Genomic DNA, 14,646 nt, shown 5'->3' with positions numbered 1-14,646 from the left:
AATCTGGATCGTTGATCTTGTTTTGATCTCCACCGTCCGTTGTATTTTTGGCCCCTATAAAAGGCCATTTGCTCTCATTTGTAAAGTGTCAGAGAAATTGTTGCGAAAATAATACCAAAATTGCTCTCTTTTTCATTGTTGCGATTGGCATGTTGATCAAGAACATTGGGTATTATTGCATGTTTTCTATTTCCACTTAGTTAGATTTTCTTTCAAGTTGTTAAAGTTGGTTGCATTTGAAGTTGTTTAAGTGAAGTTAAAGTAGATGGATAGTTGTATGGTAGCATTGGTAAATGTTTGATAGGGATCAATACTAGGCCACTAGCATCCTAGCGGCTGGTTGGGAAGCTTTGTGTGGTAAACTAGTATATTATTCCTTCGAATCATTGCACCTGTGGATGTGAGAGGCCGCTGGTCAACTCTCATTAGGTACGATCCCCGTCCATTTGCTAACCTTCCATTCATAGGAGTAGGAGTAGAATAGTAAGTAGCTGGATAGTCGAAGCTTAGAGAAGCAAGTTAGAGGAGTAAGTATAGTATTAGAACACATCCATTCACCTTCCACAACCATCGCTTTCCCATCAACATCATCACTGGCAGACACATCCTCCATCACCACCACCATCAACATTATCTGCCTCCGCACATTTCACAAACCGAGTCGTCATCTCCATCATTCCACCAAAGTCCAAGTCATCCTCGAAAGAATAGCGTAAGGCCGCCTACGTGATTACCAGCAAATCACATCGATAAAACTGAGCAAGTATTCAACAGTGTAAGGAACATTGGAGTTATTGCTTATGTCTTCATGAGTAATAACTTTTCAAGAGAGGAGTTGCATGTTTGATATCCCATTTGAATATTCAAATCCTAATATGTTATGTAAGTGATACAAAACTCACATCAACAGGAAGCACCAACAGAATCACCTTCCATAGATTCTACTCTCTACAGACAGATGATTGGGTCCCTTATGTACTTAGTAAATACAAGGCCGGATATTTGCTCTGCAGTTAATGCCTTAAGTCAGTTTATGTGTGAACCAAAGGAGACTCACCTAGTTGCGATTAAACACATTATGAGATACCTACAAGGCACTCTTAATTTTGGACTCAAATATGAGAAAGTTTCTTTAGACTTGCATGGATTCACCGATTCAAATTGGGGTGGAAGTGTTAAAGACAAAAAAAGTACTTCAGGATGCTATTTCAAAATAGGATCAGCTATGATATCTTGGATTTGCAGAAAGCAATCTTCAATAACTCAGAGCTCCACAGAAGCTGAATACATTGCAGCAGCAATGGCCTCTCGAGAAGCAGTCTGGCTGAGGAAGTTACTTGTGGGATTATTTGGGCAATCCATAAATCCTAAGATTATTCATTGTAATAATCAGAGTTCCATCAAGCTCCCAATGAATCCAATTTTCCATGACAGGTCCAAGCATATTGAAATTCCTTACCATTATGTAAGAGATATGATAGACAGAAATTCTGTAAAATTGGAATACATTTGCACTACTGATCAGACAACAGACATACTCACCATTCCTCTATCTAGAGTGAAGATAGAACATTTCCACAAGAGACTTAGTATGGTTGAGTTGTAATCTATTTGTACTCTTTTGATTATTAATAAAACAATTTTATTTGTCTGGGCAATTGACTGTTAGGGGCTTCACCATTTGTATTCATTATTTAAGAGGTGACGATCTCTGAGATAATGAACACTTATATAAAAGACATTATGAGAGATGACAATCTCTTAGATAATGTGCTAAACAGTAGAGTTCTACTGTAAGATCTAGATGAGTTCAAGATCATATTGTGATGTAGACATTGCTATGTCTATGAGTCATAATTTGGATAAAGGAAGAATTTTAATGTTCTCCAGGTTTATCCTATATTCTGGTAGATCTTAAACTCAAGATCTTGTTGTAATATAGAAATACCAGTTTCTATGAGTCACATCTTGGATAAATGGAGAAAGTAAATTACTCTTCAGATATTTATAGAGTCTGATAATTGAATTTTGTAGGGCCTAGGTTCGACTACCAAAGCTCTGATACCATGTAAAGTTTCTGCTAATTCTTATCTTTGAATCAGACTTTTAATTCAATCTTTAAATGCTGAGAATGTTCTATATATTCTGAATGTTGAGGAAGTTGACACCTATCTTTAATGCAGATCCAATAATCTATAATCGATCTTTGATTGAATTGGAGTATCTCTGATTTAAATTCGCTGGATGTAGATGATTTAAGGAGCAGACTTAATTATGTTTGTGTGTCCTTCAAAACTGCATCACCATCCCTCTAAATATCTAGACCAAAGGACGTCACCCTCAAAGGGACGTCACCCTCAAAGGGCATGTCCCTTTCCTTGGTCGGCTTTATGACTCCTCATGAAAACCGGCAATATGCAAGATAAACCAACATTGACTAATAACTAACACATTGTGTTAGTTTCTATGTTTAATATTAATAAATCTGGAAAGTCGCTGCCTAGAGGAGAAACATAGTAGTATAAATACAAAGCCATACGTAGATACTTAGAACCTAGAAGATCTAGTGCGATCTGCACTTTCAGACCTGGTGATTATCAGGTTATAAACTTAACATATCACTGATTTTAATTGGTTATGAACTTAAGATAGACATGATTCCTTTGACCTCTGATTTCTTGTGCTTCACAGTAGCTAGGACTACCAATGAGATTCCTGTCCTCAGCATACCAAAAATGCAAATGAGGCGGCAGATCTTGATGGTTTACTAGTGAAGAGGTCCGTCTTGAAAATTAGTCGCAAGATATGAATCACGATAAATTGTTCCAAGTATGAAAGCTATTATATCAATTGTCATTAATGCACAACGAGAATATTTCTTGTCAATAGTTTATCACTAAACAGAAGAATCATTGTATATGAGCTGCAGGGAAAACATGATCGATAGATATGCCTCCAGTATGACTGGATAGTTATCACCATATCAATTAAAATAGAGCTCCCACCATCACACTTCGCCCATACCCTGATGTATTAGAATCATTGACAGTATACCATATAAGAAGATTTTGATGAAATCCAGTGGAAATGTTTATCACATTGCATAGCAAGGAAGATTAATGAGGGATCCTCATATTTTTTGTTGAATAATCAACCCACAGACAAATAATATTATTTGCTTAAGTCAACAGGATATTGCTATCTTTACCACAGACAATAGTAACAATCATATGACTTGCTAAACCTTGATGAGGAAGCAGCATAATATATTAGTATAATCTTCTCCGATGTATCAAATCTGATTACTATAGCAACATTGTCTCTTCAGACACTTGACAATATTGGAGTACCTAGTTATCATGATGTGAAAAGGATAAGAGCTCCTGCTCCAGAGTACATTTGTACATAGTAGTCATTCATTTCTTAGATTCCATATCTGCAGAGAATAGTGAAGTCTTACAAGTAAGACAATTTTCTGACACTTGTTTAGGTGTTCCATGTCAGGAACATGACAAATCAAGAAGATTTTATTATTATTGAAGCTAATAATGTCAAAGTGTCTAGTAAAAACAAGTGTAAAGTCTAATAAGCCCAAGTCTTCCTACACAACAGAGACAAGGGGTTTGGTGGAGAAAATGCAGTATCTACATCGATCAGTGCAAAAGAAAATCTAAAAAGCATACAATTTTTCCTCCGCCAGATGGGTTAGATGTTGGTGTTGTTGCTCCAAGTGGTGCTAATGTGGGTGCTTTTATCTTCCTTCAAGGGAAAGCTTAATTTTAATAGTAGTAGGTTGATAAACAACATTCTCCCTTCTTGGTTCTGATAGAGTGGATTGATGAGCAAAGGTTGTGTAAGTGGTAAAATAACCGTACACCAATTCACAAAACCATTTTCTTTTCATTTAGCTTGATTTGACAAAGTTCTTAAGTTGGGCTATAAATGGGATACAAAACCATAATGGAGAATATTTCGTTAAGGCTCTGTAAGAGTCCAGCTAAAGTTGCATTGTACTATGTTGCCAAAGGTCAAGCATGTTGCCTTTAATTTGAAATTTTCATGCAGACTTATTTTACCAAATGCTATTTTCTTTGATGGATGTGTGCAGAAGGCAAAACGGGGTTAGCTCTGGTTTCCCTTCAAGTAACAAGATAGATGTTGGGAGCTTGGTGCCTCCATCCCCTCTTGGTGAAGGTACCGTTTGGCATAGACCAATGGATTTGTGACATGTGCTTAACTGCCTCCCGTGGATCCTCGTCCCTGGCTGTTGTGACGTTCATTGACAGCTTGAGCTTTCGGTGTAACAGCAGCGGTGATTCCAACAAGTGCTTTCAGAGCACTGGCTTACGGGTTCAAATCCCTCGGGTCATGTTGAGGGGGGGATTGTTGGGAGATTGGTGCCTACGTCCCCTCTAAGTGAAGGTACCGTTAAGCATAGACTGATGCATCTGTGAAATCTGCTTAACTGCCTCCCATGGATCCTTGTCCCTGGCTGTTGTGACATTCATTGACAGCTTGAGCTTTTGGTGAAATGGCCACAGTGATTACAAAAATAGATTGGGTCGAGACAAAGATTGATAAAAATACTTTTTTTTAAATGTTTTATCGCTTCTAACAATCATAAAAAGAGGTAAGTTGTAGAATTGGTTGAGCATGTCTCTCACAAATATCCCTCAAGTGCTTGCTAGAGACTTTTATATAGTTGTATCGAGCAATGGAAGAAAAATAAATGTGTTTGAAATTTGGAATGCTAAGATCAAAAGGAAAACAAACATTATTGACACATTAATGGATTGTAATCAGGATAGCAGGGGGATTTTGTTTGGGTCAGTTATCCTAGCAAAAAACAATTATCATCTCAAAGAAACGAAATTTCACCCTGTCTTGTCCTTCTGAGACTCCTGGATTCAGAGACCTGGACTACTATAAGCTTGATGTGTCACACCTAAAAAACCCTTCTTGCCCCAATGCCTTTTTTATGTTTGGTTTTTGAACTTTGGCAAGAATTTTAAACATTTTATCATCCTGAAATGAGACAAATCCATGGCCTAAAAGAAATTCACAAGAATTTGTGGTGAAGATTAGGCTAAGAAACAAACTGCTAGGTGCAAAATACTTCCAGAAGATTTGATAAGGGTTGAGAATTGTCTTCAAGCTGATACTTTTGATGTTGAATTGCAATAAAATGCAAAGAATGATACATAAAAATTGAGTTGTGATCAATTTTATAAATCCAAAGGTGCTATATTAAGATCTAGGTCGGTTTGGTTACTAGGGGATGGAGGAACCAAATATTTTACAAAATCTTGAAAGTCAGACAAAGGAGACAAGAAAATTCAGCCTTTTTTATGTCCATGGTGTTTCGGTTGCAGATGAGATTAAAAATACACTTAAATATTTTATAGTCAGCACTTCACTTCAGTAAGGATAAGAATGTTTTTAAAGCAAGGGAACTCGGGTCAAATATAATTTTCTGTGTATAAGGTGTAAAGGATGAATCATTCTGCACAATTTATGTCTTAACAGGAGATCAAAGACCCCATATGAAAAGTGAAAAAGCTCATGGGTGTGATGATTTTTCAGCTTAGCTCTATAAGGTCGATCTTAAATAGGTTAGTAAGCTTTTTCTTGAGATTATAATGAAGCTATAATTTTTAGTACCTAACAAAGCTATTATCCAACAAAAGAGATGCTACTCAATTGAAGAATTGGGTTTGATAACTTTACTTAAAGTTTCTTATGAAATTTAAACGAACGTTCTAGCCAGAAAAATTAAAGGGTGTTATAGAGGGGGAAATTTATTTTGGAAAATCTTTTCACAAAATAGGAAAGCATCAATTAGGTAATAGTTTCCAATCAAAATGTCCCGATGGTATTGATCGAATGTTCAAAAAGCATTTAAATGAACTGAATGGCCTTCTGTCATTTTGGTGAAGAAATCTCTTGGCTTTGATGAGGCTTTTTGCAGAATAGTTAGTGTTTTGTTCAACTGCAACAATGATCTTCCCAAGTGTGTATTCAAGGTGAGTTGTACAGTTCTTTTCTATTGTAAAGATCCATTGAGCAAGGTTGGCTTCTTGTATTTACTAGTTTTTGTTTCTTACTGCTATTGAAGCTGTGCCTTTTCCATAAGGATTGTTCCCTAGGTTATCCTATTATTGGCTTGATCCTTCACTAGGGAGACTCCCTAGTTTAAATTCGTTTTCATGATCATACTGCTCTTTCAGCTGAAATGGAATAAGAAAGTGTTAATAACCTTCACAGGAGAGGGATATATGTTGTAAGGATTCATCTTGAAAATCGTTGCTCATAAATCTAATATTTTGTGCCAGAAAGATAACTGTGCTGATTGGCTAGTAATAATGGTTGTAATTGTGCTGGGCTTAATGAAATTATCAAAAAACGTGGAATTACTTTGACCTTGTTTGAAAGATGTTGAGATGGTTTACGTGACAGATTAATAAGAAGATATTTCTTTGCACAGTAAAGTGCCCTATAAACAGCTTTTCCAAAAAAGTCTCCTCCTTGGAAAGGTCTCCACATATAAGATAATAAGACATTTTGTTTGATGGAACTTTAAGGTGAAACATGTTGGATGCCCTCTTTTCTGTAAAATGTCATGAAAACCTTTTAACTCTTTTCAACATATTTTAAGTTGTCTACGTCCCGGAAACGTCTCGGAGACTTGGGGACACCTAGGGGGCTTTGACTTTGACTTATAGAACAAATTAGAATTTTGACTCTCAAAGTAACAAAAATTTGGCATATAAAGTCTGCTGATTCTTATATTTTAAGGTTCTATTATGTATACAGAGACGATGGAAATGCAAATTCTACTTTCCACTTTCACAACAATCTATCCATTAAGCAAAACAGTAGTCACTAGTAATAACAGTACAAAAGAACTCGTTTTTGTAGAAGACAGTCACAGCTCCCAGGTCGAAATGCAAAAGAAGCCACGCAAAAATCAAAAGGTCACAACATCCAATTGCAACAAAAACTCTGGTCTAGTTGTGCAAGACTAAAACCTTCATTTTTGTGAAAATACCAAACATGTCAGCTGAGAAAAAAAAATGGTGGTATCTTCTTGTGTTTTTTCCTTTTTTTACGAGCAGAAACCCATGGGAGAAGTAAACTGACACAGGGTGCAGAAGGAAATCTCAGCGGGAGACCTTGCGGGCTAGACAACAGATGTACAGACTGCAATCAAAGAGAAAAAAACTGCCAACCTTGGCTCTAAAAAAAAGACGCAGGAAACCCTTAGAATGCAACCTTTAACCCACAAAATGATAAACAAGACCCCAGAAGCAACCGTCAGAATTATAGACATTTTTTCTATGTTGCCAGGTCGGAATCGGGTTTGGATGCTCGTTCAAAATTTCTTCAATTTTTTTGGGGGTGGGTTCATCCACACAAAAAAATATGTTTTATATGTATGTATGTATATGTGTGTGTAAGTACGAATGAATGATATTAGAGTATAGGCATATACATGCAACAACAGATGAGTTCATACACCACTATGCTAATACTAAAGCAACATAACAAAATAACATATGTTTTATAAATTAGCGATAAAAATGGCATCTGTTTTAGCCCAAATGCCATATATTTAATCTTTTTGGCCTTTTTGGCAAAATTTGGCCTCAGTTGTGCCAGAGATTTATAAATTAGCAATAAAAACGACAAAATTTATGTCTGATTCGTCTAACAGAATTTGGACAGACTTTGAAGGTCTGCAGCAGACTTTTGCAAGAACCAGACCAGAGATTGGGTCGCCAAGAATCCTGACAAATTGAACAAGAAAGCTAACAAATAATCATAAAAACTCTTAAGATCTACAATCTCATAAAACCCTGACTATTAGGGATGATACCATGATTGTGCGTAAATACTAAAGAGGCCTCAAGCCAAGGCACTATTTTGGAACTGGGTTCTTAGGATGAGGAGCAAAGTTATCATCCTGTTAATAAGACTATTAGTGTTAATAATAAGCCTCTCCATGATTCAAAGATGAGGTCATTCCCTCCTCCTCGATTAGTAGCCAAGGATATCTACCAATGGTGGGTTTGTCCTTGACATTGGAGGGAATGAGATGGCCGACCTTGAGGAGAATAGAGATGTTAATGATTGGGCAATTGTGCCTTATAGACCTGCCTTGTTTGAGGGCCTCTTAAGGCTATCAGGAAAGGGAGCCACTAAAATCCAATAACAAGTTTGGCCCTAAAAGAAAGAAGAGGTTTGGGAAAGATAGCACTTCCTCAACAGGGTCAAGGCATGTATTCTTCCAAAAGGAAAAAAGAGATGGACCCAATGGATCAATTGCATCCAAGGCAACTACAAGAGGATCTAGATGGCAACTCCATAAGTTTTATCAGTCCTTCCAAAGCCCAATGGATATTGAATCCTAAACCATGCTTATGGATCTAAACTGCATTTCTTGGAATATCCAAGGGTAGGAATCCCCTAACAAAAAATATGTTGTTAAAAAGTTCTTGAGATCTCTTGAAGAATATTGATGTTTTCTTTCATAAGAAATGACGGTTGTCCAATTTTCACTTGAAATCAACTTGAGATGTATATGGCGGGCTGTGGTATACTTTAAGACTAACCACTATAAGGGTAAGGGTGGTGTGGCCATTTCATTTAGTTACAAAAAGGAGTCAACAAGTAGTCAGGTGGAGTTGCTTGCCCTATAACAGAGTGATATGGATCATTTTATGGATGAATAACAAGGCAATGAGCATATGTTATGTGTACACTTCCAATCATTATTGGGAGAAAATTGAGCTTTAGAAGTGGATGACTTGGTTGGAAGAGTTGCCTTGGATCCTTGGTGGTGATTTCAACATGATAGAAAATTGTGCAAAGCTGGAGGATCAAGATATGAATGAAAAGGTGATAGAGAGAGATTTTTAGAATAGAATGGTTAACAAATTGAGGTTGTTTGATCCTATAGCTGTCAAGAAAGATGAGATCAAAATTTTGTGGTATACATGGTGCAATTTTCAACAAAGATCCAAGAGGATCTATAGTAGACTTGACAGATTTTATGTTATGCAAGATTTGTTTATGGATTTGATTATGTATTTTATTTTTAGCATCAACGTTTTGGATCACACTCTGTGATCCATCATCAGGATGAGAGAATGCAAGAATAGAATGGTAAAATATATACACAATCACAATCACATACACAATCGAATCCACAAACAAATCTTGCATTTCAAAAATGGATTGTGGAAATCTGATAAATTTAATAGATTTTATGTTAACAAAGATATGTTTCAATATAAAAAGAAGCCAATGAAATAGAAGTCTGGTTGACTCATTACACTCTGTCAGACCATCATGTGCATGCTATTATTGCATTACGTAACCCCAAGGAGGTACATAGAGGGAAAAGGAAGGCATTTGCCTTGAATACCAAGGTGCTCCCATATGATGACGTTTTGCAAGACGTTGGTATCATTAGGTTCATCAGTAGAGAAAAAGAAGACCCTACACAATGCTAGGAATAGATGGAATCAAAATATTGATAGTCGGAAAGGGCTTTGTCAGTTCTTCCTTCTAGAAAGAAACCCATCAGATGCAAATCAGTCTACAAAGTGAAATACAAGGCTGCTGGTACTTTAGGTAAGTACAAAGCTCATCAATGAGAACCATCATAATAGTCTTCGCCATGGCAGCTCAGTGTGTTTGGAAGGTCTATCAAATGGCCATACAGAATGACTTCCTGAATGGTTAGATTCAGGAAAAAACATACAAGACTTAACCTACTGGATTCAAGGTTGTCAATTAATAACACTATAGACTCAAACTGGCGAAAGTAATCTGTAGCATCAAACAAGCTCCTCAGGTATAATACATGAAAATTGATAAGTACCTCACAGATCAGGGTTTCCAAGAAGTCCTGACACAAATCTAGATGTCAAGACTACTATCATCATTCTAGTTATTTATATTGATGGTTTGACCATCATTTGCAATTCAGCATCTTTGATTCAAGAAATGAAAAAGAATTTATGTCAATCTTTTGACATGACCAACCTTGGGCTTCTACACTACTGCCTAGGTATAAAGGTTTGGCAATAGTCACATGGCATCTTTGTCTCTCAATCAAAGTATGCACGAGCTTCCTGCTGTTTTCAGCTTCCTGGTTGTAACCTTCCAGTCCCATAGACCTTTGATGGTCTTTCGTTGGACATTAATACTATTATCTTATCTTATCTACTTGACAAATTCAGAACGCAAGACTGCAAAACCTACATCTACACCTATGGAGTTGTCTAAAGTTGTCAGTCAAATCTGGTTCTCCTTTTGTGAATGAATCTGCATTCAGGCAACTAGTGGGCAGTTTAATCTATCTCACCACCACTAGACCTGCTTTGCAATGAGTTACACATCTCACTTTGTGACAGCTCCTACTTCAAATCATTGGGCTGCACCTGCAACAAAGTGCATCCTATGTTACCATTCTTTGGTATCCTATATGGACGAACCAAAGATCCTTGACTCATCAGTTACACAGGCTCTGATTTGGGAGGCTCTGTTGATGACAAAATATCTAGGTCTAGGTGTGTTTTCAGTTTGGGCGCAGGTGCCATTACTTGGACTAGTAAGAAGCAGCGGACACTCTCTCTTTCCTCAACTGAAACTAAATATCAGGGAACAGGTCAACACAAGTTGTGTGTTAGTTTGGCTTCGAAGAATGCTTTCTGACATCCATATGTCTGAGGCAGGCCCATCACCCCTCTTCTGTGACAATCAAGGGGTGCTCAAACTTGCCAAAAATCCAGTCCTCCATGAGCGAGCCAAGCATATTAACATTTACTAGCGATTCATTCATTCAACAGCTGGTTGAAGATGGATCCACAGATTTGTAGTATATTCCTAAAGCAGACCAAACTGCAGAAATTCTCAACAAGTCACTCCTTCCAAATAAATTTGTCAAGTTCAGGGGGTTCCTTGGTGTAGTTCACATTTTGACCGTTAAGGGGTATTAGAACAATATCTCTGAATATCTTATTTATTATTTCTTTTAACGGTCAATATTGTGTATCTTGTAAATATCAAAATGTTTTTAATATTCTTTTATTCTTCCATTATTAGAATGTTTCTAATAACGTTGTCTTCATAAACTATATTCCAACATCTTACTCATTTATTAATCCATCCAATATTTTACCAATTGCCTCTCTAACACTCACAAGGCAGACTGCAACTTGGTCGGTTAATGAAAACTAGCATACTCACTACAGTAACAAATTAAACAAGAAAACATAGAAGGGACCACTTAGGTCTCCCCTAAAAATATGACTACACATGTCAGCCAAACTATAAAACAAAACAAAGATAACAAAAACAATACTCAAAATAAGACAAAAAAATGTCTGTACCCACAGCAAAAGCAAGGACATATGTGGATGCCCGCTACATCTTGGACTGCAATATTTTATCTAGAGTGTGAAAACAAGACAAAATACGAAATGAATTTACCAGAACAACCTACAATTAGCATTCAATTATTAATAAAATATTTACCTTCGAATTAACATCTCCATTTGTTTTACTTGATACTAAAGGCGCTTCTGTAATTTGATTTGTTGTTTTCTGCAGATTGCTGGGTTGCAATTCTCTTGCCTGAATTAGCAACCAAATTGAAAAGTCCAGTGAGTTTTTCTGTCATAATAATGCTAAGAACAGCACACTCCGTGTAGGTACATAATGCCCAATCATTATGGAAGTGATTCCCAAAGTCGATATAAAAATTAATCACATCAAACAAAAAGGAATGAAGAGTACCTCCAGTAGGATATCTGTGCAATCAAGCACTAGAATGTTGACCTGCAAACTACGTGCCAAACCTTTCACCAGAGTCTCCTGATAGATTTCAGAACCTGAAAACAAGTGCCAGTCTTTTTCATATGTTTAAAAACAACTATCAATCACAGACAATAAAGAATCTATGTGCTAAAGCCCAAAACCTTCAAAAAAAATCTCATGTAAAGAGCAAGATAGTTTGGGCCAAAGACAAACATTGGTTTCTAATAATTGAGCAGGGCTGTTAATTGGTAAGCATAGCCTACAAAAATTACAAGGTCACAAATAAATCAAACACGTTGCAACATGTGATTCCGAGCTATGCAGTTTGAGTCTAGCCCTCTTCATTAAGTAAACCATGCAAACAAACCAACCATGGACCAAGTAACTAGCAAGGCACACTTAGTGTGTTCTTGTTATTAGTCCATGCAACGAGATTCCTCTTTATACCATAACTCAAGTTAGTTGGACTAAAAAAGTTCTCAGATTCTATGCAACAAACAATTTGGGATGACAAGAAAATCATTATCAAGTCGACAGAAGTCTAGAGCCCCATCCACTGTCACCCAATCAGATTGTCCTGACCTATAGTATGCCATACTGACCTTGCTTATTTTGCATTAAATTGGCACTGGAGATGAATGAAAATTGTCAAATCATCTGTCCTCATTCAAAATGATCACTTTCTAAAAGCATCTTTAAACACATCATTTGGCTAATATCATTCATATGAAGACTCTTCTAGGCCTATTATACACTATAATAGATTATCCCCATGAGAAACCAAAAAAGATTATCTGTTCAGCTGATCCCACCTTTGTTAAAAGATGGTTTTTTCTTCTGCATAGAGAAACACTAAAGTGGGCTCCTCCTAACAATGCAAGCATTCCAACACACTAACAAATTTTAACAAAATTCTACTAAGACAAACTTCTACGCCTGATGACCTACACTATGGGACCTAAGAATGATTTTAAGTACCTGCAACTTGCTGGTCAATCATTCTTCAACATAGATATCTTCAATCATCAATGCCACCAAATATTGATAGGTAATGTCTTGTACACTTCAAGCATCCCTTCCACTAAAAGTACTTCCGTGGAAATAAACTGCAAATAGCTAAGTATGGTGATGCAGAGACACATCAGTGTGACTACAATATCCTGTTACAATGTAACTTAGTGTATTGTGCTATTTACTGCACAAACACAAAAATGGCATCCATAGAATAGGCCTGCAGAATTTTAAATTAGCAGTCATGTTTTGCAAGCTTCTGCACTATTTGTAACTAAACAGTATACATTTTCAAGCCAATGCTCCAGTGGCATATCAAGCCTTGATGCTTAATTTTCCAACAGGGTTGTCCTCATCTTGGTTTCACACAGAGGTATGGAATCCATGTTACAATTTGTTTTCCTACCCTAATAACCAAACAATCTTCATGATGTAATTTAGTGTTTTGTACTATTTAATGTGCATACACAAGACATCCAACGAATATGCCTGCAAACTCTAAATTAGTAGCCAAACTTTGAAAGCTTATTCACTTTGTAACTAACCACAATGCCTTTGGAGGCCTGACCCCCAACTCATCCACAAAAAAATACATTGCAACTCGTCGATTTCTGTACGAAGAAATAAATGAACAGAGCATCCATCCATGACAGTATCTGATGAGCAATATTCATCAACCATCCATAAAAAGTTGCAAGAGACTGACCTGACTGCCATGTTCGATTGTTTTTTTACCATCCCATTCTAAGCGTACATATTTGGGATAAAAATCAGTTGAATATTTATGTACACAAAGTCACCATTACTATTACAATCAATAGTGAGAAGAGAATATCATAAGTTATTTCCCAATTCAGTGTATGTGCCTAGGAACATGTTCCAAGGATGTTGGAACACAATTCAGTGTATGTGCCTAGGAACATGTTCCAAGGATGTTGGAACAAGGCAGATGGCACATTAATCCTAATCAATGTTGAAAAACTAGGTGAGTACACACACTTTAAAAAACCCTCAGCAAGTCACTCGCCATATTACTTGGCCCTAATTATTTACAATATTCAAGGTGGATTTTTCCTTAAAACTCACAAAATTGAAGAATTCAAACCCTAAATCACTTTACAAACTCGTAAATACAAAACATGATCTTCTTTTCAGGTTTTCATATCGGGATTAAGATGTCTCAACCTTTGCTAGTCCTACAATTGGTAAATGGTTTATTTATTAGATATTTGATTTAATTTTACAAGCCTCCTAAGTAATTTTGTTTGAACATGCTATTTTGTCATCTTGTAGGAGTTGCATGTTGACTTATCACCTACTCAAAAGGTGACATGGAGTTTTTATCCTCACAGAGGAAGTCGGCAATCCACAAAGGACTTTAGAAAATTGATAAGCAGGTGGTACATGTAATGTAATAATATAATGATGACAGAATCTATGACAATTTATGTCAAATTCTATGATAGAATGAACAAGCATCAAGAGCCACCTTTGCATGGAGATGAGTGTCCAAGTTGTGTAATGACGAGTAGTAAGAAACTCAGTTGTTGCTTATTAGTTATTATGGATTCTCTTACAAATGTAAGTGTTGTCAGTTATGTATGCTTTCATTACAGTTGTAATATGAGTAAGAGCATTTGTCATACCTAAATAAAGCAAAATTTTGCACTTGAACTCTAGATATTTGAATGAGGAGTCAAAGGATGATGTGCATGTGTCATTTGCATGATTACTAGTGGATGTAAAATGCACCAAGTGGTTTTGGATGACCCCTCTTTTGTCTTCATCTACAAGCTTTGTTCTTTGCTT

The 14,646-nt window shown here is 36.5% G+C and overlaps 1 protein-coding gene across 3 annotated transcripts in view; it reads right to left on the bottom strand.

Annotated features, from left to right (window-relative positions):
* The window catches only part of LOC149539416 (uncharacterized), a 137,818-nt gene that overhangs the window by 87,862 nt on the left and 35,310 nt on the right, over window positions 1–14,646 (bottom strand). For all 3 annotated transcript variants that reach the window (XR_016356229.1, XM_089800657.1, XM_089800658.1), the window contains 2 exons: window positions 11,806–11,900; window positions 11,545–11,643 (listed from right to left, as the gene is read on the bottom strand). Coding sequence is in view for 2 of the 3 variants with exons in the window: in XM_089800657.1 (XP_089656783.1) it covers window positions 11,545–11,643; window positions 11,806–11,900 (194 nt within the window). In the remaining variant the exon portion in view is untranslated. The remainder of the gene's footprint in view (window positions 1–11,544; window positions 11,644–11,805; window positions 11,901–14,646) is intronic.

The sequence above is a fragment of the Cupressus sempervirens genome, chromosome 9 (genome assembly GCF_028749045.1).
Source record: "Cupressus sempervirens isolate cs-2001-9-10 chromosome 9, ASM2874904v1, whole genome shotgun sequence".
Classification (NCBI taxonomy): domain Eukaryota; kingdom Viridiplantae; phylum Streptophyta; class Pinopsida; order Cupressales; family Cupressaceae; genus Cupressus; species Cupressus sempervirens.
This window is presented reverse-complemented; position numbering and strand designations above follow the sequence as displayed.